Raw genomic sequence first — 25,304 nt, 5'->3', positions numbered from 1 at the left:
AGCCGCACTTTATTAGATACGCAGCCTAGCCGTAGCTACGATGCCCAAAAGTTGCTGTGTGGTGGACTGTACTGTTAACAAGAAAAACAACCCAAATATTCGGGTTTTTTTGTATTGCCTAAAAGGCAGAAGGAGGGAGAAAAACGATTGAAATGGCTCCAGGCGATCAGAAGGAAAGACAAGGATGGACAACTTTGAGATCCTGACAGCAAACATGTTTACGTCTGCGGTCTGCACTTCATCACTGGTAATGTTAGCTAGTTTAACCAGCTAATAATAGGTTACGTCTATTCTACATTTTATAATCACCAAAATGTCAAGAACCGGTAGCTATATGGAATTCCACAGTTAGCTAAACCTGTCTGAATGGGATCACATTCTTCAAACCCATATGTATTTTTATCCATTAAAAATCATAAAATGGTCCCTCCCCCCTGAATATTTGGTCACATGCTCAATTTTGTTTATCTTTCCTAGAAACAAGGGGTAACTACCCCGGTCTCCCTTACCCAGTTAAAATGCAAACATTGTTATCACATTATTATTGTCATCCTTATTGAGTAGTATATCGTGCATCATTGTATGCAGTCATGTGTAATCCAGTAAAAAGCAATAATTGAATAAAATGCAAACATTTGTTGAAAATGTAGCCTAGTTCGTATGTCTTTTCCCCATGGCTGCTCTAGGCCATGATGTGTGATTTAATTTTTGCCTTTTATCATTTCAGGGTGTAATGCAAAGGACCCCATGCACCCGGACTACTGTCCCTTGAAAGGACACTGGCCACCGATACTGCGAATTTTTCGCAAATATCGGTTCTTGTCCGCAGCAGCCAACGTAGCGACATAGTTAGCCATTTAAACCGTGTTCAAACTTGCCGGCTTCTATCGCCCTCTAGCCCCCCCCCCCCCGCTCTAACGTTCGAACGCGGAAGTGCAGTGGTCTGGTTGAATCAGTTCATCTGGATACAACGTTTATTGACAGATATCTTGATGCATCCTCAATAATCCAGGTCGTCATCTTCAGTATGAAGATGTCACTTAGTTGAGTGAGGAAACGTATGTCAATAAACGTTGTATCCAGATGAACTGGTTCAACCTTCTTTGATACTGACAGATATGTTTGATCACTCAACTACGCGACCTCTTCAGTCTAACCTGACTGCAGGTATCCCCCCACCCCTTATAAACAATACAGTTGCGGTCTATTCCGTTGCCTACCAACACATAGTACAAGTACATAGTACAACAAATAGGACGCAAATTGCAGATATTTGCTCCAGATATTCGGTTGTTGTTTCTACTATTGGATACGTCGACTCGTGTGGATGAGAAGCACGGGGCCTAATAACAGTCCGTATGGGGAAAACTCTCGGCGAGAGGGTCAATGACAGATGAGGCCAGCGGAGGGAGACAACGGGCCGAACAGTACTGTGAGATGGGGCCGTTGGTCTAAGCCCCTCCCCTAGCGTTGTGCGTGAACGTACACCCCAGCAAGAAATAGGGATTTGTTTGGATGTTAGGCCTTATTCACGCTTACGCTACGCTCACGCTATCCTGTAATGATGCGCAAATTACATGCGGTCATTTTAACCGATCATGGTAGAGCTTATCATAACTTTTTTTGTGTGCAATTGATCTAAAACTCATTTTAATGCAAATATATGCAATTTAGGACCATTCAGTGAGCAGCAAGTCTGTATCTTCTCCCCCCCACAAATTTATTAAACTTTGAAAATCCGAAACTGTCAAAATGACCGGCTTGGATGTAAGAAGTCACATGCTTATTTGCACACGTGATAATGTTGTAATGGAAACTGTGGAGAGAAGAGAAATTACGGTAACAGTTGAAAAATAATTTTATTACATACGCACAGATAAATATTCACGCAGTGTAAGGTTTGACAGACAGAAGACTCAGGAAATAAGAAAAAGACGATATTTTTCATGTCCAGACAGAAATCTGGCAGAGCCGTTATTTTCATTATACGAAGAAAACAAGGACATCATTACTCCATTCCCAAGTTCAGAAAAGTAAAAAATAAGTTATCGGGGAGCTCACATTATTGAAAACAGGGATGTGATTGATTTATTCATTTGTCTTATCATTTACTTATTAATTTACTGATTTTTGCAGGACTTGAAATGTTTTGTCTGATTTCAACACACTGCTCTCAGCTCATGGAGAAGATTTGTACTTCTGCTCTCTCCCACTTTTTTTTCCTGCAACTTGGTACTCTTATCACATCCCTGAGAAAGATGCTAACTCTTAAAACATGTCCTATGGGAAAGCCAGCCTGCCAAGATGAGGAAAATTTTGACTTTTTAAGTCTTTTTTTTCCTACTTGACTCAATAAACCATTCTAAATGAAAAGTGCTATTGCAGAAATACTACCATCTGTAATCTTGTAGCTGTCTCAGTTCAGAATCTGTACCTACACATTAATCACAAAATCTACAGTACAATGCAAATCCATTAATGATGTGTAAAACATTGGCATGTCCCTCTCAAAAGACTACTAAATATTGTATGTCTTCAGCTAACCTGAAGGAGATTGGATTCATGAAGTTAAAGAAGATCCAAATGACAGTTTTTCCAATATCTTATGCACCCATATTTCTCAAATTGAAATTTCCTGACCATTTCAACCAGAGGTTCTTATCGTTAAACCCATTATCATTTATCATACTCATTAAGTTCAAACCAAAGCTAAGATACCACCATCCAGGCAAGGCTAGACAGGGTGTACACATAATTCACAACGTTCAGTTCGCCCTTAAAAATTGAAGTCTTGTGTTTTGCATTTTTTTACCCACAGAAATTGTACAAAATTAAAAAGTGCTTGGTTTCCTGTGTTAAATATTCTGAGAAAGTCCTTACTGTTGGATAGTGGCTGAAGCTGTTTTGCTGATGAGTACACATTACAGTACAATGGCTGAGACACCATTTTAAGTGGAGCAGTCCTTGTATCACAGTACAGGTTGATTAACTGTCCAATACTTTGTTCTGTGCAACCTGTGTATCGGTGCTGGTGTTTGTGAGTGCTCTCTTGGACGGAGTTTACATAGCAGCCATCTTGCTTGCCTCTCGGACCCCGCTCAGATAGGCCCCTGTTACAGTCTGGGGGAAGTGTCTGTTGGTGGCCTGAGAACATAAACCAATAAAATTTACTTTTTAATGCCTTGTTACAAACTGCTTAATTTCACACTTGCAAAGACACATTCTATGATAATATCAGTATGTACAGTTAGGCCAGAATTTATCTTCTATATTTTTAAAACTCATTTTTAAAAATCATCTATTTTCTTTCGTAATTTATTTTGGATATTACATATTTACCTATATCTTGGGTTTGTTTGTAAGCTTTTTTGCATACTTATTTTACGACCCTTTAATTCAGTTGAAAGTATTGTGGAGTCAGGATTTCTTTGCACCGCCTGCACCGTGCGTAACAATTGCATGTGCTAAACTTGAAAATGAACCCATAACTACTGGCACATTAAAAGTTCCGAGATGGTACAGCTTTAACATCCACCACCTTTGAATTTGCATGAGTTTCTGTGCTGGCCTAGAATCACATCCTGCCAGGAACAAAGGATCTCTCCCGTGTCTTTCCTACTCTCTCTACCCCTCAGCTTTAGCCCTGTCTAAAAAAATGAAATGAGAAAATACAAAGGTGAGTGGACTGCCCGCTATAAATAATAATAATAAAAAAAAAATCAACAAACAATTGGATGACAAAGAGGTGTCCTGTGAAGTGAAGAATCTGAGTTTTGTGCTCCAGAAGGGGTCATCAATTGATTATATACGCTTCTGCAGGAATTACTCTATATGAATACCATGGTCAAATCCTGACAGAAATTACGGTCCCGTGTCTCTCTCACTCTTCTTCCCTTCAGCTTTCCAACTGTCTATGTAATTTCTGATTGTGAGCGGATGTCCTGTTGGCCTAAGAAAAAGTAAACTGTTAGCTCTTCTTACAGAAAGAGATGTTTCATGATACACTTGCCTTGAAAGATGGAAGCAGTCTCACCCTTAGGTGGATTATCAGACAATGGACCCCTGGGCATGGACGTGTAAAAGCCCCCTTCCCTTGCAGGGCAGGTACACTAACTTGCAGCCAACAGCACAATAACTTAATTCATTCACCTGTACCTCAAAAGGATTTACAGCGCACATACACACAATTAACGCCAACAGCATATTAACTAAGACATAGCTACATAGCTGCAGTGTCCTTCAGTTTTTCAGTAAGACTTTTGGGGCTCTGTAATTGAGATGAATGATTAAGTCGTTTGCCTATGCAACAAGAAATGTAAAGTTAACAACGACTTCACATACAGTCTCTGGTTTGGGGCCTCCTGAGCCCTGTAGGCCCGTTCGGTAATCCACCCATGGTCTCACCTCGCCAGCGAAAAAGACTTTTCCTTGCACATCCTCAGCGATGATATCATAGGCTTCTCCACTGCCCCCCGTCTTAACAAAGCTGTAGGACATCTGGGACCACATGTCTTTGCTCCAACGTGTGACAAAGTAATTCAGTGGTTCTGGGACCTCCTATTAAGTATTATGAAATAAGTCACAACTCATTTTATTAGCTAATAATAATAATTCCAAAACAGAGCATGGAAAATGTTTTTTAAAATCACAGAAAGTTGAATCAATTCATCTGAACACAACATTTATTGGGAGAAACATTTCATCACTCATCTAATCAAAGAAAGTTGAATCAGTTCATCCGGACACGTTTACTGAGAGAAATGTTTCTCTCTCAATAAACGTTGTGTCCAGCTGAACTGATTAAAAACTTTCTGTGATTTTCTTACCTGGATTATTGAGCATGCATAAAGACATCACTCATCTAAGTGACATCTTCAGTCTCAACTGACTGCAGGTATCCTCACCCTTATAAACAGTAGAAAACAACCAAAACCAACTATTGGTTTCATATGCAAATTACCATGACCATTAACTAGATTTACAATGGCCATGTGTACTATTCACAGAGAATTGGGGAATGTTTGCAATCACAGCATTGTAAGATGGCGAAAGAGGTACTCTTAGCCCTCCCACTCGGTTCAAGGATGGTTGTTCCCTCTTCACATGAGACTAAGAGTACATCTGTCGTCATTTTACAATGTTGTGATTGCAATTATTCCCCAACGTTCTGTAAATAGTACACACCCCGCTTCCAGTGTGGGAAGAGAGCGGCGCAAATTCACGTTTGCAGCAGCCTCACCCAGTACCGTCCATGCAGCGTCTTTGTCCACGTCTGTGTCCAAGTTTTATCTTCGTTTGATGGCTGGGAGAGCTGGCACTGGATCGGCTCGGAGAGCATGGTCTGCTGCATCCTGTTGGCTCAGGGACCACAGCCCTGCCCGGAGCCATGCCCGAGAAGGTAACACCGAGGGCGTCTGACAGGACGTGGAAGGGGAGCAGGCTAAGCTAACTGATAGCCCATGCAGACCAGCAGTTCCCATAACACCAAGGGCGGTCTGGCAGCGGCTTCACCTGGCGTTGACTGTGGTGTTTTTGGTGTCGTCGTGTGGCATGCGGGGAGGTGTGTCAAGGGTGTCTGGCTGAGAGAGCAGGCGTTGGATCGGCTAGGGGAGCCTGGTCTGCCGTGTCCGGTGGGCCCAAGGACCACAGCCCTTGCCTGCAGCTTCACCCGAAGAGAAAACACCGAGGTGGTCTGACAGGACGCAGAAGCGGGACAGGCTAAGCTAACTGCTAGCCCATGCAGACCGGCAGTTCCGACAGTCATCCTGGGTGGCATTTGTTCCCTTGGACAGTGTTTTTTTTTTAAAGTTTTGATATATGTGTTAGTTTGGATATATGTGTTAGTTTGGATATGTGTGTCCTTGTAGTTCTTAGATATGTGTTTTTGTTGCACTGCCATGGGCTGGGGGAAACGATATTTCGTTTCATTAAAAACAAAGTGACGAAGTGTTCCTGATTCCTGACATGGCCATTGTGACTCTAGCTAATGGTTACGCCAACTTGCATATGAAACCGATCGTTGGTTTTGGTCGTTATGCCGTTATGTCATTATACTGTACTGTTTATAAGGGTGGGGATACCTGCAGTCAGTTGAGACTGAAGAAGCCACTTAGATGAGTGATGAAACGTTTCTCCCAATAAACGTTGTGTCCAGGTGAACTGATTCAACTTTATGTATTTCCTTACCTGGACTATCGAGCATGCATAAAGTCATGTTTTTTAAAATGCATGAAAGATCTTTGATTTGAGACACCATACTGTTAGTAGATCATTATCTGTTATCATCAGTTTTAGTCACATAACAAATGTGTCAATTTAGTGGTGACATTTTTTTTTCTTTTGGTTTTGTGCAGCCTGTTTGGTTTTGTGCAGCCTGAGTGTTACCTGTTCCCTGAAAAGCTCACGCAAGACCTTCATGCATTCATCTATGACCTCCTTGTCTTCCATGTCTCGGACGGCGGGTACAGCATCCCCAGTGATGACAGACATAAGAACAGATTTCTTCCCCTACGGATGAAGATAATGAGCTATATTGTAATGTCAAGCTTCCTGGCTTATAATTATTTAGATGTTAGGGTAAGGTAAATGTTAGGTTAAGAGTAGGTTGAGGTTGAGGTTATGTTAGGTCAACTTTGGTATTTTTGAGGGCGTCCGGGTAGCGTGGTGGTCTACTCCGTTGCCTACCAACATGGGGATCGGCGATTCAAATCCCTGTGTTACCTCCGGCTTGGTCAGGCGTCCCTACAGACAACTGCCTGTGTCTGCAGGTGGGAAGCCGGATGTCGGTATGTCCTAGTAGCTGCACTAGCGCCTCCTCTGGTCGGTCGGGGTGCCTGTTCGGGGGGGAGGGGGAACTGGGGGGGGGATAGCGTGATCCTCCCACGTGCTAAGTTCTCCTGGCGAAACTCCTCACTGTCAGGTGAAAAGAAGCGGCTGGCAACTCCACATGTATCAGAGGAGGCATGTGGTAGTCTGCAGCCCTCCCCGGATCGGCAGAGGGGGTGGAGCAGCGACTGAGGTGGCTCGGAAGAGTGGGGTAATTGGCCGGATACAATTGGGGAGAAAAGGGGGGGGGGAATCCCATGTTGCAAAGGCACAACATCACAATAATGTGATTGGTCCTTTATAGGGCTGCACAATATATCGAAAATTTACCTTCATCGTGATATCAATATGTGCGATATACGTATCGCAAAAGACTGCTTGAACTGCAATAAATGGTATATGCACATGCCATGCATTCACACTCTGCATACTACTAGGAGTTTGTGTTGACTTTGGTGTCCCCTTCTGGAAAAAAGGCAATAGTGTCACTTGGCCAATTCCGCCTCAGTAACAACAAAATATAATCTAAGAAATAAAATTCTAACATTAGTTACTCTCTCTGCAAAACTGGTAAGACATCAGTTTTAAATTGAGACTGTTACATAATCATTTATAATATTAACTCCTAGTAGCTGCTTTAAATAGGCCTAGATGTTCTGTTAAAGTGATGAAGGAACTGTATTACCATGCAACGAAGTTGTGGTATTTGTTCATTGTCAATATAGCGGTGTAGCCAGGTGCATTTTTTTCCAATAAAACCATGTTGCTGGAATGGAAATAATGCATTTTGTCCGTCTTGGGAGAGAGATCCCTCCTCTATTGCTCTCCCCGAGGTTTCTTCCTATTTTTTCTCCCTGTTAAAGGGGTTTTTAGGGAGTTGTTCCTTATCTGATGAGAGGGTCTAAGGACAGGATGTTGTGTTGCTGTTAAGCCCACTGAGGCAAATTTGTAATTTGTGATATTAGGCTATACAAATAAAACTGATTTGATTTGATTTTTTTAATTCAGTGTACATAGTCTGTTCATTGTCTGGGGTCTGTCTTAGCAGCTAACCTAAAGCAGACAGACATTAAAACTGTATACTTCAATATTTGTTTATTTATCGCGAGTCATATCGTCATCGCAATATTCAACAATGTTATTGCATATCACATGTTTTCCTAATAGTGTGCAGCCCAACTTTGCAATGATGGTCCTGGAGCAACATTAATTATGATGTCGTGAGAACCATACCAACACAGCAATATTAGATTGTGCACAGCTGTTTTATGGGTCAGCACCCATTCAAAAATGTTAAAAAAATTTTTTGCTGGTGTAACATTTGTTCTTGGTTAGATAAAATTACTCCGATTCTCAATTATACCAAAATGTGGTTTGGTCAATTTCTCAGTCATATTTATCTGACTGTACTTTCTTGATACTGCTTTTCATTATTATATAACCTGTGACATTCCATCCTCCTTTGTTTATTTAACTACCAGACTGGGATACTTGTTGTCTAATGTCACTTAAAAATATACGAAACAATTAAGAGTTCGCTTTTCTTGACCCTGTTGCAATAAATGATATCTTTGCCATTTCAGTCATGGGAGGATGACTCATCTTTTTGTTGAAGGGTTAGTTTTACAAGCCAAAAGATGAACCGATCACACTGCAAGAAGCTTGGACATCAACACGAAGCACCAGCTAGCGGAGCCTTCTGGCCAGCAAGGCTTTAATAGATTAATTAATAGATGTTTTCAAAAATGTGTTGGCAGGGCGTCCTTACAGCACAGCATCCAGTTATGGACACAACAGAGACAATCAGTAAAGCTCTCCTCTCTCCTTTCTAATAAAGCAGGCCTGACCTACTACATAACAGCCTCTTATTTCAAAATACTACAGTCTTTTTTCAGAATGACATTGGCGACCATTCCTTTAAAAAAGAAACCGGTGACACTGTTGAGATCTGCTGGGTTAAAAAACAAAACAAAAACACTTGCTGGGACAAACCTGCGGGTCCATGTCATAGAAGACACCAAACATGCCCCTCTTGTCCGGACTGGGGGGTATGTGACCAAAGTAGTCTGCTCCTTGGATTTTGTTGTCCCAGAATCTGTATGGGAACTGCAGCGCAATCTGGGGGAAAATGGTTTGAAAACCATTTATTTTTAATTAAATGAAGCATACAACACAGGAAACTATTTAATTTCCCCATAAGATAAATACACAAAGAATGTAAATCTATCAATTAGTCAATCTATCATCAACAAGCCGCAGTATTCGCTAGATACAAAAACTCCTTAGTCCAACTAGAAGAGGATAATCCTTACTGGGCTTGTCTGGGTAAACAGGCCGGCTAGTTACAGCCACAGTTCAGCTGGCTAATGGCAGAGGTTCATTTGCTTAAGGGGAATATTATGTGTAACATCTTAGACCCAACAGTATGCCTAACTTTTCCTAACGTACAAATGCAAAAAATAAAACATACCTTTATTTTAAACAGTGGGGTAGCATTGTGTGGAATGTACATTTTTCATAATAAAGTGAGTAAACACTCAATTCCAAATCTGCTACACACAAGCCTTACAAACAAAACAACAACGTCATACTGTAGCGACCAGGGGAGGCGGTCGCTCTGACTGTCGGCGGTTCTGCGCTGGGGCAGCACAATGGCTGATGGGACTGTTAATGTTAGATTTAAAATTCTATTTAATGATGTGGTGTTCATGTTGTGGTTATTCTCATGTTGTTGTTTTGGGGGTTCGACTCAGGCTAACTGACTGTAGGACAGTGACTGGGACTGATGTCGCCACTTGGGACATCGGGGGGGGCTTGTTATGTTGTTGTCTGTTCTGGCCGGTGTGAATAAAGGAGCACTCTCGGGGTCGTGTGGTGTATGGGGCATGGGAGTTGCGATTAAAAAGAGACCTCTGCCTCTCGACTCATTCTTCCACACCAGCTCACCACAACACTTTTAGTTTTAGTTGACAGCCCCCCTACTTAAAACATCTTCCCGAGCGTCTGTTATGCACGACAAACTTTAACATTATTGTTCCTCTCACCTTCTCTATGATACCTGCTCCAAGACTGTGGATTGCCTTCAGCTTCCTCTCTGGCAGTGATGGGTTGAACTGAATCAAGTTTTTCTGAAGTAAAGTCAACGGGACCGTGACAAGAACCTAAACAGGTAAAGTGGATGTAAATAAAATGATGCGCTATAGTAATCTATAAATTGGTCTCATTCCCACATATGCCTATACACCTATCCCATGCTGTAAAACCGCTGTCTTGGATAAAAGTTTTAAAAAAAAGAAGATATATTACTGCTGTTCCCCCTTTTTAACGTCATATCTTGAAGGTCAAAAGCCCATTGTCTTTTGGCTGCCATAACCCCTCAACACAGAAGCTGAGGCTTTCTCAGTCTTTAGTGAAGCTTCAAGGTTTCATCGTTTTTTCTCTTTACAAATTCCTTTCTACGCTCACCTTCTGTGCCATCCACTGTGACCCATTGGAGGAGGTAACTTTGATGACATCACCTGAGTAGTCTATAGCCTGAACCTGAAATATTAAAAAAAAAATCCAGTTTTCAGGAATATATTTTTTCAACATAACCATCTTAATGTAATGTGTAGAAAAGCAGCAAGTAGGATTAATAAACGATTCAATGACAAACCGGACAGTTGGTGCGGATGTCGAGGCCTTCAGCCAGTTTGTGGAGTAAAACAGAGTAGCCCTTGGTGAGTAAGGTGTGGTCTCCTGAGAACTGGGCAAAAAATTCATTGTGGTCCCAGGATCTTGCTGACACCTATGAAAACGAATGTCATACATTATGTTTCTCCAAAATATTAATAGTTAAACATTTATGGGACAGATGGATTAATCAGTCATAACATGGGTAGAAAGCAGAGAGAGCATTACAGCATGTTGGGTTGTACAGAGAGCCCTTTTCTGTACAATCGCTACCTATTTCGTATGCGTAAGGCCACTGAAATGTGATTTACAATGATTAACTTATTCACACGTGTATTACAAAAAGATTTGACATGGGCCATTTGAGACTATTGACATTAAGCAGAGCAGTGACAGACCTTAGTCAGTATGCAGATAATGGATTGTCGACAGCCGTGGAATGGTCACCAGAAACTGCAAAGTTATTTTCCTGCACCTAGCATTGCCATTTCCGTTATTACCACGTGGGAATGAATCAAAGCCTCTGAATAGCATACAGGCTTTGCACATTAACACAGCCGAATGGGTTTCCATTTTAACTGTTCTATAGCTATAGGCGGAAGGCTATAGTCAGTCTCCCATCGTCAGGAGACATATAAGGGGGTATGGAGCAGTGGGAACTGGCTAGGGTGGAGGGAGCGTGAGGGTTTTGTGGGTGGTGATGGGGCACTGAGGTAACTGGGGCTTTGGCCATTTAAGGCTTTGTAGGTCAGGAGGAGGACTTTGAAATGTATCCTGTAATGGACTGGTAGCCAGTGAAGTTGGGCAAGTATGGGGGTTATGTGGACTGACTTTTCTGAGCCACTGAGGACTGGCAGCACTGTTCTGAATGAGTTGTAGATGGTTGACAGATTTGACTGGAAGACCGGAGAGAAGGACATTGCCATAATCAATTCAGGAGAAGATTAAGAAGATTTTTGCATGGGCCAGTTTTTTTTTTTTTTGGTGTCATCTTTTGAAAGAGATGGCTTCAGTCTGGCTATAGGTGAAAAAAAGGAAATCTGGTGGCCATGGGTCTTCATGGGTGGGCAGATCATCAGTGAGCCAGGGACAGGTGCGGTGGAAGGTGGCTTTCCTTATTTGGTCAGGGGCAAGGGTGTTGAGGGAGATGGTCAGTGTGGTATTGTAGAGGTTGATCAATTCATTGGGGGAGATTGAGCTGAAATCAGTTGAGAGGATGGACATTATGGATTCAAGAAAAAGGGCAGTGTCCAGATTGTGCAGGCTGCAGTACCTCATGACCCTCTTTGTGGGGGTGGGGGTTATTGGAGGATGGACTTGTCAGTGATAGTGATACAGCCTTATGGTTGGAGACACCAAGCTCAATGATGTTTAGGTCAGAGGCAGGTACATTTCCAGTGATAATGAGGTGCAGTGTGTGGCAGCGGTTGTGGGTGGGGCCATTCACATGTTGTGTGAGGTTTAATGAGTCCATGTGGGCCAGGAAATCAGCAGCCATGGAACATTTGGGGGAATCCACATGTCTATTAAAATCACCCAATATAAAAAAACTGGAGCGATTGGGACATACTGAAGTAAGAAAGTTAAGAAACTCCGGAGAGAAGGATGGGTGAGATTTGAAGGGCGGTAAATTAGTATAACCATTGGGGATTTTGGTGGATAACAATTAAAAGCAAGGCACTCAAAAGGATTGGACAGAAGCAGACAGTGGTTGGAGGAGTATAGAGTCCTTGTACAGGACAGCAATGCCACCACCGTGGCCACGAGCATGGGCTTTTTCAAACTGATTATAACCCAATGGGAATGCCTCATTTAGGTAGAAAAAAAAATCACCCCCTTTATGTCAGGTTTTGGTTAAAAATATTAAGTCTGAGCCATCGTCAGTAATAAAATCATGGATCAGAGTGGATTTATTGGTCAGAGACTGGGTGTTAAAAAATACAATGCGAATGGGGTTCATGGGAGCAGAGGCACCCACACATTTTTGCAAAGGCTGCAGTAGACTGTAGTCTACAGCCCGAGCCAAATGATGTGCGCGTCCGTGCGACGTTATGCAGTTGATATTATTGCAACTTGGGTTAAAGTAGTAACCTCGGCCAGAGCCCCTGTTCACATACCTTTTTTTTTTTTTTTAACACTTACTGAAACATCGGTTTCCCTCAATGTAGCAGTTTATGTACCAAGAGACGGGGGGCTTCGAGAAGGTAACCATGATTAAAATGAGCAAATTGACCATGGTTGAAGGAGTCCTACTGGTTCTGACAAGTGCTGTAGATCTGTCAAGGCCAGCTAGCATGGAAACTGCAGGTCACGGAGAGATTGAGAATCCAGCGGCAGTAGCATGACAGAGGGTGGGAGCTCCATCAGGCAGGGTAGGGGCAGGTAGGGAGTAGATCCAGGTGAACGCCAGCAGCCATCCTCAAAAAGTTTGGCATTAACATCAGGATAATCCCAGGCATCCAGGTAACGTAGCGGTCTATTCCGCTGCCTACCAACACGGGGATCACCAATTCGAATCCCCAAGTTACCTCCAGCTTGGTCGGGTATCCCTACAGACACAATTGGCCGTGTCTGCGGGTGGGAAGCCAGATTAGGGTATATATCCTGGTCACTGCACTAGCACCTCTTCTGGTCGGTTGGGGGGTATTTTGGGGGAAGGGGGAACTGGGGGAAATAGCGTGATCCTCCCACGTGCTACGTCTCCCTGGCGAAACTCCTCACTGTCAGGTGAAAAGAAGCGGCTGGCGACTCCACATGTATCAGAGGAGGCATGTGGTAGTCTGCAGCCCTGCCTGGATCGGCAGAGGGGGTGGAGCAGCGACCAGGATGGCTTGGAAGAGTGGGGTAATTAGATGGGTACAATTAGGGAGAAAATTCCAACAACAAAAAAATAAAAATAATCCATCGTAGTAAAACATGCCAAAAATAAATAAATAAAGGACCTATCCTATGAATTAGCATTGATAGAATGATAAAACATAAAAAATAAAATTGTGCAACAAACAATTTTTCCCGGAGAAGCAGCAGCCAATTCACGCCAGCGTACCCTCTTGTACTCAGTTCAACAGAAACATAAGCCTCTTTGAGAGGACCCAAAATTATTGTCAGTTTCTTTTCTAAACAAAATGCCAACCAACCTGAGCTGTGTTTTTCTGTCAAAACAGATGAACAGGGACTCCAATATGAGAATTAATGGCCAAGAATACAACTGATGAGCCTTTCTGCCATTAGGTGGATTAAACTTTTTCCACACCTGGTCTAAAGTGCTTCCACAGGCATACTCCAAGTTGCTGAGGTGGAACTGGAGCACTTTCTCCTCCAGATCACTAAACTGGATGCCTGACTCCTGGAGAAAATTCTTGTAGACTTCCTGGACCTTTTCTGTTGAGGAAAAATTCATACAAATAAATCAATGACACACCTCAACACTAACAAATTATTTTGTCCATTAACTTATCTTAAGAGAGGTGTTGCTGACATCACAAAGAAACAGGTCAATATAGTACATACATTTAGCAAATAGAGACATATGCAGTACAGACTTTCTTCCTCTACTTTGTTCTTTAGTTGAATGTTTATGTTCCTTTGATTTTTTTATTATTATTATTATCTAATAATAATAATGTGGCAGCACCTCCCAGTGGCATATCCTGGTTCTGTGACTTGTCCTTCCTCCACTCAGACACTACATCTAGGATGGCGTTGAAGTGGAAGTCCATGCGTTTGTCGATGGCTGGGTCAGTAGCCCGTCCTCCCTCCTGGAAAAGGTCACACCTCTCTCCAAGCTTGTGCATCTTGATGCCCATCTGCAAAAGAGAAAAAAAAAAACAAGTTAAAGCTACAATCCTGAAGTTCCATTGTTTTTGACTGACACCTATGGACACTGCGTTACTGGCTGAGACCTAACTGAAATGCGACAATCACCGCTGTTATATCAGCACCTTCACTAACATCAAACCAACTAAACATGGCTGAATCTGGATTTGCTCTGCCCTAGAGGCTTGCAAACCAAAATAACATCACTTCCTCTTCAAACTCGCTACCTGCTTTATTCTTCCTCACTTAGCGGCTCTGTTGAAGGTAGACTGATGGCCAAAACAATATGACCACTCACAGGTGAACCAAATAACGATTATCATCTTCAAACAAGGGCACATGTGATAATCTGGGTACATTAGATGGTAAGCGAACAATCAGTTCTCATAGTCAACATGTTGGATGCAGGAGAAATGGGCAAGAGTAAAGACCTGAGCGACTTTGACAAGGGCCAAACTGTTATGACTAGGTCAGACAATCTCTGAAACAGCAAGGCTTGTGGGGTGCTCCCAGTCAGCAGTGGCGAGTACCTACTGACAGTGGTCCGAGGAGGGACAAACCACAAACCGGTGACAGGGTGTTGGGCACCCAAGGCTCATCAATGCACAAGGGCAATGAAGGCTATCCCGTCTGGTCCAAACTGACAGAAAGTCTACTGTGGCACAAATCACAGAAAATTTTAATGATGGTTACGGGGGGAATGTGTCGACACACACAGTGCATTGCACCCTGCTGTGTATGGAGCTCCGTAGTCGTAGACTGGTCAAAGTGCCCATGATGATCCATCCACTGGTGAAAGCCTCTACAATGGGCACGCAAGTGTCCGAACTGGACGTTGGAGCTGTGGAAGAAAGCCGCCTGGTCCAATGAGTCCCGTTTTCTTTTAGATGAAATGGATGGCCATGTACGTGTGTGCCGTTTACCTGGGGACATGATGGCACCAGGATGCACTGTTGGAAGACAACAAGCCGGTGGTGGGAGTGTGATGCTCTGACCAATGTTCTTCTGGAAAACCCTGGGTCCGGCCATTCATGTAGACGTCAATTTGACCCGTACCACCTAGCTAAACTTCATTACAGACCAGGTACACCCCTTCATGGCAATGGTATTCCCTGATGGCATTGGCCTCTTTCAGCAGGATAATACACCCTGCCATATTGCACACATTGTTTGGGAATGGTTTGAGGAACATGATGAAGTGTTTGAGGTGTTACCCTGGCCTCCAACTTTTCCAGATCTCAATCTGATTGAGCGTCTGTGGGATGCGCTGGACCAACAAGTTCGATCCACGGCAGCACCACCACGCAACTTAGAGGACTTGAAGGATCTGCCGCTAATGTTTTGGTGCCAGATACCACAGGACACCTTCAGGGGTCTTATAGAGTCCATGCCTCGGCAGGTTAGCACTGTTTTGGTGGCATATAGAGGACCAACAGCATATTAAGCAGGTAGTCATAATGTTTTGTCTTATCAGTGTGGGCAGGTGGTCATAATGTTTTGGTTCATCAGTGTATCTAAACTTAGCACAAAAAGTAAGGAAATGTGTGCTTGGTAGATTATTTCTTTGTTGTAACAATGCTTCTTGGCAATAAATCTTATATCAGGCACCTGACTGTCAGCACCTGGGGTACCAGAAGCTCAAAACAAGAGTCAATAGCAACAGCAAAATAAGCTGTTTGGCATTGGCAGAGAAGATTTGGCAAATTTTTCATGGGCGCAACCCACATACTCAGCTCTGCGGCTCATCCCACAAATGCATGTTCCTTACAAATGTGGCATCATTTAAAAGGGAAATAAAAAGGCTTTCCAACGGTATAACATTTACTGCCAAGAAGCATTGTTACAACAAAGAAATAATCTACCATAACACAAATTTCCTTACTTTTGTGCGTAGTATATAATGCTATGTGCTCAGCAAGGAATTCAAGGATCATCTATGTTTCTCCTGAGGTGTGCAAAGATTTTCTTTTTCTTTTTATTGACTTGACCAGTACCTCCTGCACAGTTTGCAAAGATTTCACCTTTTACATTTTGACAAACATTTTTATGTACAATTCATGAAAGAATCTCACCTGCTCACACATGAGGGCAATGGGGTTATTTACACAGCCATTGACAATCTGAGCTCCCCGACCAACAGTGACACCCAGTGATGTATCATCCCACACCCGGCCGCCGATTCTCTCCCTTGCCTCCAGCACCATCACCTGTAATCCCATGAAATGTACAAGGTCAAGTCTGCAATACGACAACAGGTCATATTAGGATTACAGATCCTTTGTTTTCTTGGTGAGAATTTAGCTGGAAAAAGTTGCCTGAGTAAAAGCATAAAGAAAAACACATGGACACTATTTTCAGACCAAACAGGAGCAAATATCAAAATGCAAAGTTGGAGAGGCTTAGTAACTGTTTAGATATTACAGACTGGTCTTTAAAGAGTCATGCCATGACTTATTGGTGTAATCGTCTCGTCTTACATCCAATTCTCAGAAACTGTGTGCATTCCATCCAAGACTGTGACTGTGTTTAGTAACAACAAACAACAAGCCATGGTTCAGCAGAGAGATTAAAATCTTATGTAGGAAGAGAAAGTGCATTCAAGAGGGGAAATGGAGAACTCTACAAATCCACAAAATATTAATTTGAGCGGGCAGTGTGGAAGACTAACACCAATTATAAACATAAGCTGGAGAACAAGCTCCAGGACAAGGGCAGCAAAGGTGTATGGCAGTGACTGCAGCAAATTACCAACTGTAACGCCAAACACTCAGCCTGTAATGATGACCCCAAGCTCCCTGATGAACTTAATGAATTCTACTGTCATTTTGATAAAACATCAACCCGCAAGCAGTCTGCCTATAGTGGAAGCCCCCGAGTCAACCTTTTGTAAGTAATTATATAAGTGATCTATATATAGCATTTTCCAAAACAGCAGTTACAATGTGCTTACACTGGTCTATCAAACAGTGTAAGTACCATTATGCTTTAAATCTGCAGGAATAATTCCTGTGCCTAAGAAGCCCATTGTTGGCTGTTTAAATGACTTCAGGCCCATTGTCTTACCATCTGTTGTCATGAAAGTGTTTGGGCGTATAGTATGTAAACATCTGTCCAGTGCTGTGCTAGATCCCAACCAGTGGATGATGCTGTATCTCTCTGTCTCCACACCATCTTGCAGCATCTAGAGGCACCTGCCACCTACGCTCAGGTACTGTTCATTGACTATAGTTCAGCTTTTAATACAATAATATCCACAAGGCTATATAACAAATTTTTGAAGCTGGGTTTCCATCAGTCTCGATGCCTCTGGGTCTTGGACTTCTTGCTGAGCAGAACACAGCTTGTCAAATTCAAAAATGTATTTTCCAACTCATTGACCATTAGCACAGGTGCCCCTCAGGGGTGTGTCCTCTCACCAGTGCTCGACTCATTATACACCTACTACTACTACTACTTTTGGCTGCTCCCGTTAGGGGTCGCCACAGCGGCTCATCGGTTTCCATCCCTTCCTGTCCTCTGCATCTTCCTCTGTCACATCAGCCACCTGCATGTCCTCCCTCACCACATCCATAAACCTCTTTGGCCTTCTTCCTTTCCTCTTCCCTGGCAGCTCCATATTCAGCATCCTTCTCCCAATATACCCTGGATCTCTCCTCCACACATGTCCAAACCATCTCAATTTTGCCTCTCTTGCTTCGTCTCCAAACCATCCAACCTGAGCTGTCCTCTAATATACTCGTTCCTAATCCTGTCCTTCTTCATCACCTTCTTCATCATTCCCAATGAAAATCTTAATCAACTCTGCCACCTCCAGCCCCGCCTCCTGTCTTTTCATCAGTGCCACTGTCTCCAAACCATACAACATAGCTGGTCTCACTACCATCTTGTAAACCTTCCCTTTAACTCTTGCTGGTACCCTTCTGTCGCAAATCACTCCTGACACTCTTCTCCACCCACTCCACCCTGCCAGCACTCTCTTCTTCACCTCTCTTCCGCACTCCGTTACTTTGAACAGTTTACCCCAAGTATTTAAACTCATCCACCTTCATCACCTGTACTCCTTGCAGCCACACCATTCCGCTGTCCTCTCTCTCATTCAAGGGGAGGACAGCGGAATGGTATTCTGTCTTGCTCCTAGTGACTTTCATTCCTCTTCTCTCCAGTGTATACTTCCACCTCTCCAGGCTCTCCTCAACCTGCTCCCTATTCTCTCGACAGATCACAATGTCATCCGCAAACCTCATAGCCCACAGAGACTCCTGCCTGAGCTTGTCCATCAACCTGTCTATCACCACTGCAAACAAGAAAGAGCTCAGTCGATCCTTGATGTCATCCCACCTCCATTTTGAATCCATCCCTCATTCCTACTGCACACCTCACCACTGTCACACTGCCCTCATACATATCCTGCACCACTCTTACACACTTCTCTGCCACTCCCGACTTCCTCATACAATACCACACCTCCTCCCTCTTTCTCTAGATCCACAGACACAATGTAACTCCTTCTGACCTTCTCTATACTTCATCATTCTCAAAGCAAACATCACATCTGTAGTGCACTTTCATTGCATGAAACCATACTGCTGCTTGCTAATCATCACCTCTCCTCTTAACCTAACTTCCACTATTCTTCCCCATATCTTCATGCTGTGGCTGATCAATTTTATACCTCTGTTGTTACTACAACTCTGCACATCACCCTTATTCTTGAAAACTGGTACCAGTATACTTCTCCACTCCTCAGTCATCCTCTCACTTTCCAAGATTGTGTTAAACAATCTAGTTAAAAACTCCACTGCCACCTCTCGTAAACATCTCCATGCCTCCACAGTATGTCATCTGGACCAACTGCCTTTTCACTCTTCATCCTCTTCATAGCTACCCTCACTTCCTCCTTGCTAATCCACTGCACTTCCTAATTCACTATCCCCTCATCAACCAACCATCTCTCTCTCATTTTTTTCTTTCATCAGCCCCTCCTTCCACTCCTTCTACCTTCTCAATACACCCTCCTCGCTTGTTAGCACATTTCCATCTCTATCTTTCATCGCCCTAACCTGTGGCACATCCTTCCCAGCTTGGTCCCTCTGTCTAGCCAATTGGTACAAGTCCTTTTCTCCTTCCTTCTTGATCGTGGTATTGCCCCTGCCAGGTAAGTATTCATTTTCTCCTTCCTTAATCAATCGGTACAAGTTCTTTTCTCCTTCCTTACTACTCGTTATACACCAATGACTGACTGACACTAAAAATGACTAAGTTTGCCGATGATGCAACACTGATGGGACTGATTTCCTGTAATGAGACAATTTATAGAAAGGAGGTCTCCTCTCTTGACAACTGGTGTAGCAATAACAATCTGGAACTGAACAACTTGCATAAAACCAGGAAGAGCTACTACCCCAGGCCATTAACAACCAGGTGGTAGAGAGTGGATCATATCAAATTCCTTGGGACTACAATCTCCTCCTCCCTGAAATGGGAAGACAACTTCACAACCAAAAGAAAGTTCAGCAAAGACTACTCTTTCTAAGGCAGCTTAGGAAATTTGGAGTGTCAAGAGTTACAATGTTACAGTTCTACAGAGCTGTAAGAGAAAGTGTGCTCACTTTCTCAATAACTGTATGGCACAGCAATTCTACAGCCCATGAGAATAACAACTGTTCGAGTCATGCACACAGCTTCAAAAATAATTGGTTGCGAACTCCCCTCCATTTCTGAATTATACCATATCCGCATTCAGCAGAAAGGTTTTAAAATTTAACAGGACTCCTCACACCCGGCCAACCTCCTAGTCAATCATCTCCCTCTGGATAAAAGACTGTGCAGTATTAAGACCAGAACATCTCGCTTCAACAAGAGCACTTACCCTGAAGCAATCCGCATCCTAAAAGCTTCACTGATTGTACAAGTATAGACTCCTTAAGCATGTGCATTTTAATTTGTCATTTTAAGGGCATGGGCCATAGGGTTGCATTAACTGAATTATAGAATAGAATAGAATAGAATAGAATAGAATAGAATAGAATAGACTTTGTCATTGTACATACATACAATAAAATTCATTCTCTGCGTTTAACCCAACCTAGCGGTGTAGCTAAGCAGTGGGCAGCCGTCGTGGGCAGCCGTCGTGCAGCGCCTGGGGACCAACTCCAGTTCTTTTCCTATTGCCTTGATCAGGGGCACAGGCAGGAATATCAACCCTAACATACATGTCTTTGATGGTGGTGAGAAACCGGAGTGCCCGGAGGAAACCCACGCAGGAACATACAAACTCCACATTGGGCTATGCAAATAAAATAAAATTGACTTGACTTGGGACAGCCCGGGGTTCGAACCCAGGACCTTCTTGCTGTGAGGCAACAGTGCTAACCACTGGGCCACCGTGCCACCAATAATAATATAATAAGTAATATAATAATAAAAATATAATTTAGCAGTATGTTTTTGTGGACACTCCTTGTATGTTTTGTGTGGTTATATGTTTACTGTTGTTATCTTTGAGCACACCGAAACAAATTCCAAATCAACTGTAAAATTGGAACGGCAATAGAATCTTGAATCTTCATTTACACAACAAATTTATTACTCAAAAACTCATTGTAATGGGCTTCATATAAGAGCAAGTTCAAAATTTTAAAAGAAAGAAAAGCATTTATTCATACATGTATGAGAGAGTGTTTCTGTAAAGCATGACGAATAATGACTAGGGTAAAGGTTAAGTGAATGTACATAAGCATGTGAGTGCGTGAGCATTGATGGGCAATATTGTGTCATGTCACAAGCCCAGGCTAGAGAAATGGAGGACTGGTTGGGATTGGGATTGACCCTGGTAGGATACAAACCCTAGTTCAGGGTAAGAGATAAGTGAAATGTCTAGGTGTGTGTATGTGTGACTGACTGTCTGTGCAGTTACCTGAGTGCCAAAGTTCTGCAATTGCCTTGCAGCAGCCAGCCCTGATGCCCCAGCTCCGATAACAATCACATTCTTCTACAAAGAATGTAGGGAAGGAAAAAAAATTGGCTACAATACAGACCCAGGGGATATTAATGAAAAAATATCCAAAAATATGTGTAGCTTTGCATACTGCTCCTGTCAGATGATTTGAAGGTTAAGTTAAGGTTACTGCTCCTGTTAGACGATTTGAAGGTTACATTAAGGTTAGGGTTCACTCACAGAACCATATTTCTCAGGGAGGAGAGGCTGTTTGACTGCCAGAACACCGGTGTTGATCAAGCCCTTCCTGGTCATGAAATGGAGGACCCTGTCCATCTCCTGTACACAGCGCACACGCACCAGACCCCGGACGATGATGTGGGGAGCACACTTCTGGCGAGTCAGCACCTCCTGAGTGAACACATGAAAGGAAGAAAGAACGAAACATTCATTGTTATTCGCCATGCAAACTGAAAAGCGCTTGAAGCCTTTCATTTTAAAGTGCAGCACACCAAGTTTCAAAACTATCTGAAATGCAAAATATGCAAAAATGTAAAAAAAAAAATATGCAGCTTTTGGAGGTTATCATTGGGGAATGTCTGCATTGTTTATACTGCACCTTACAGTCTCTGTGCCAGGAGGCCAGAATAAGATTGCGCAGGGCCAGGTACATGGTGGGATCACGAGAAAATTCTGGAAACTCATAGAGTTCATCCAACTCCATCATGTCCGGTCGCACACACAAGGCCTTCCCACATTCATTAGGCTGGTAGAAGGGTTGAAAGTATGGACACATCCCTGGAACTGAGGAAAAACAGCCATGACTGTTACAGTTAAGATGACAGGATCTATAAACACACACTGGGGCAAGCTGGATGCTACAGGCATACAGCTAACCAACTTGTATCACCACCAGCCTCTATTTTTACCATTAGCTATTAGTATAAAGTTAGCATTAAAAAGTTTTTAATTCTTGTTTTTCATAATGAAGACAGTCGAATATGTGAAAACCAACAGTCAGCGTCACTGGAATATCATGTGTAAGTGCAAGTTCACCTGTGTTTACAGACTTACTTTGAGGCTGAATGGTTCGGCAGTGCTCTGCCCTCAGCTCTGTTGACATGTTACTGAGAGACCCTGAAGGACTCATGCCTACACAGTCGGGGTAGTAGGCAGCAAGAAAAGGGCTTGCTGGACTTTCCTTAAACAGCGGAGGCAAGATCAGCATGGAATGCCACCAGCTGTCGATGACCTCAGCCACTCTCTGTGGAAACCAAACCATTTGGAATTAAAATTGCCAGGGATAAAAATGATGGCAGTATCATTCAATAGCTTACATACGTATAGGAATTTTTCAAAAAATGTTTTACTGACAGCTGTATGACTGCTTCCATTTTTCTCTCTGTTTTTATCTTGCTGTCGTTCTGTCTCTTCATTTCTTGGTAAATCTTTATATCATTTATCATTAAGTTATTGTTATTGCTGTTCTGTCTGTAACTCAATGTGCTGGTACTGACTTGGCCAGGCCAGCATTGGGAAGAGATTCCTAGTTTTGACAGAGGCTAACAAAACAAAGGCAAAAGAAACTGTTAACAACAAAAGACAGTTGCATCAGCGCAGTCCTTTACTGTCTAACTCACCAGGTCTTCAGGCTGGGAGCACTGATCTGGTCCTTCACTCTGTGGAAAAAAACACAAAATATCAGAGTCAGAATCAGCTTCACTTGGGAAATAAGTTTGCACAAATAGGGAATTTGACCTTATAGCTTACTCAAATAGGTAGTAGTAAACACAACAACAAAATCATTTAAGTAGTATAAAAGGGTAAGAGAATAAGACTGAGAAAAAAGTCAAAATAAATAGGAATAGGAATAACAAGTATTGTTCTATTTTGTTTGACATGCACCTGGTCTCTAGTAGAGCCTGACTGCACTAAGAGGAAGCTAATGATGTCGGGAACAGAAAAAAATAAATATACTCAGATCTATATAATATTGCTCATAAATTGAGTTCAGTGCGTTAAGAATATACCATTTGGAAAAAAAAAACTTTTACACAAATTGGAATTGGAATGGTGTAATCAGAGAATATTTGAGCAGAAACTTATAACTTTACAACCAGTTCTGAGTATATAAGAATTATCTCTGTGGGTGCTGAATGTCATGAGCAGCATAAAAATGTCATTTATTAATTGTCTTTTTGAAGGTTTTTCTTCAGATTTCCTGGTTACCTTGACATTGTTGAACTTCATGCCACAGCGATAAGTTGTTGCTAGGGTAGCAGTGAGCTGGATCTCCTTAGTCAGTTGACGCCATTTCCTACAGTCTGGTTTTGTGCACTGAACCTATAGAACAGCAGTGAAAAAAATACCCACTGTTCAATGTGAGTGTCAGAGTGTTTTGAGAATTGGAAAAAAAAATCTGTTGCGCAGAACCAGGAAACATGCATTTCTTACCCAGAATGGTAGCTGCTGATCGGCCATGAAAGCTTTGAGACTGGGTTCACTCTTACCGTTGCTGATCCACACCTTCTTCCAGGATGCATAAGTCTCGTAGCCATCTTTGTGACTAACCATACAAGGAAAAAAAAAATCAAATTGGCTATATATTTCTAAAACAAATCTTTACAGAGACTGGGTGAGAGTGAAAGAGAGCTCGAGGGGAGAGAGAGGGAAAAAATACAGAGAGAAACAGCACAAGCACAGCATAGTTGGATGCTTGTAATGAAATGTAACCCAATATAGGACTCGCTGCACACTTAAAGCCCTGTAAATATTTTCTTACCTTCTGTAGTAATGATCAAAACACTCGTTGCAAAAGTGCTCCCCACATGACAGATGATACCAGCGGGATGTGTACCCATTTTTAGCACACCTGAGGAGACAGACAGACAGACAGACAGAGAGACAGACAGAAGGGTTAGGACATGGCATGAAAGTAAACAATAGCTGTTCAACTGAATTTCATTCTCCTCAGATCTGATTCTGTTAGAATATAAATTATGATACCTTTCAGATGCACTAGCAAAGCACACTGGGTAGGTGGCAGAGCATCCAGCTTTCTCACATTTCCTGTATTTCTTCTCAGACTGGTCATCTTCTTCCTCTGTGTCTGTGGCTTTCCTCTTGCTCTGAAATCCAATATAACATGTCAAAACAAACACTAATGACGCCGCAGATAAGCTATGATGGAGCACGTCAGGTACACTGAGAATGGTCATGATGCAGACAGTAACACCTGTCCAGGAGGAGGGTTATTGGCACGCTTCACTCGGACGTTGACCTGCCTTCCTGAGGAGCGAAGGGACTGTCCATCACCTGGTGATTCCACAGAGCTCCTCTTTTTGGCCCGACGAGCACCAGATGCATTCCCAGAATAGTCTAAACATTGAATGCATGTTATTCTCATAATAATGGCAATGGAAAGAAGGTTTAGTTCACATGGGGGTTGGCCGTGGTTGTGGCTGTTGTGGCCTTACTACCATAACTAACCGGACAACGTGTTGTGCGAGTATATTTCATTTGTTAACCGAAAATGTTACATCACACGTTCGGTTCTACAGCAAAGCCAACAGCTCACAGCAAGATTAAATGACACTAACCTATTCCAGGCAGACAACGAAATCAGGCTGTCAGAGCATGGTGCATAAAAATAACTGTACTATGAAGTATGGAGACCAACCTGCGTCCGTCAGCATAGCTGACTGTGTTCTTTCTCTGCGACTCAGGATTTATTGCCGCTTTATTTGGGTTATGTAAAGCCTTTGATGTTAAATAGCAGCCTCTGTCTGTGTTGTGGTGGGGAAATCAATGCGCTGTTGTCACTACAAAACTACTTCCGGCTGCAAGGAGGAAATGGGCGTTTAGCTCAGAATCAGTTTTGATGTCTTTTTCTCTCTGCACAAGACAGCAATCATAATATAGGATCTTGAATTCAGTTTGATTTTTAGATAGGGTTTAATGGTTGTTTTTTTTGTATTCCTTTTTTTTTCGATAATTAAATTTGGTTACAGTAGTTTCCCGATTCATACTCCTGTTCCGTTGGTGGCGGCAGGGC

The 25,304-nt window shown here is 42.6% G+C and overlaps 1 protein-coding gene across 3 annotated transcripts; it reads right to left on the bottom strand.

The window, feature by feature from the left end:
* Positions 1-1,216: 1,216 nt before the first annotated feature.
* Positions 1,217-25,064, bottom strand: LOC130128741 (lysine-specific histone demethylase 2). Of its 3 annotated transcripts, XM_056298451.1 has the most exons (22): positions 24,930-25,064; positions 24,486-24,628; positions 24,257-24,378; positions 24,033-24,122; positions 23,705-23,816; positions 23,480-23,593; positions 22,891-22,929; positions 22,325-22,514; positions 21,870-22,054; positions 21,491-21,661; positions 21,230-21,304; positions 16,386-16,520; positions 14,132-14,303; positions 13,751-13,878; positions 10,481-10,612; positions 10,291-10,365; positions 9,870-9,986; positions 8,818-8,943; positions 6,385-6,507; positions 4,405-4,557; positions 4,010-4,113; positions 3,121-3,144 (listed from the first exon to the last, which is right to left on the bottom strand). In XM_056298451.1, exons 1-21 carry the CDS (start codon positions 24,943-24,945, stop codon positions 4,048-4,050), a joined length of 2,484 nt encoding a protein of 827 aa, XP_056154426.1. In that variant the 5' UTR covers positions 24,946-25,064; the 3' UTR covers positions 3,121-3,144; positions 4,010-4,047. The 3 variants fall into 3 exon arrangements, with proteins under 3 accessions (XP_056154425.1, XP_056154426.1, XP_056154427.1); XM_056298450.1 differs by lacking the exon at positions 4,010-4,113 and having other exon boundaries at positions 1,217-3,144; XM_056298452.1 differs by lacking the exons at positions 3,121-3,144; positions 4,010-4,113 and adding an exon at positions 3,262-3,949.
* Between the last annotated feature and the right edge of the window lie 240 nt (positions 25,065-25,304).

This window comes from Lampris incognitus, chromosome 18 (assembly GCF_029633865.1).
Source record: "Lampris incognitus isolate fLamInc1 chromosome 18, fLamInc1.hap2, whole genome shotgun sequence".
Taxonomy (NCBI): domain Eukaryota; kingdom Metazoa; phylum Chordata; class Actinopteri; order Lampriformes; family Lampridae; genus Lampris; species Lampris incognitus.
Note: the sequence above shows the minus strand (reverse complement) of the source record. Positions and strands in the feature narration are given on the sequence as shown.

Excerpts from the sequence above, each read along its gene's own strand:
- LOC130128741 (XM_056298450.1), bottom strand. Across the intron at positions 22,930-23,479 it reads TGAAGTTCAACAATGTCAAG|AGTGAAGGACCAGATCAGTG; the intron begins GTAACCAGGAAA and ends TTTTTTCCACAG. Across the intron at positions 4,558-6,384 it reads GTGAGCTTTTCAGGGAACAG|GAGGTCCCAGAACCACTGAA; the intron begins GTAACACTCAGG and ends AATACTTAATAG.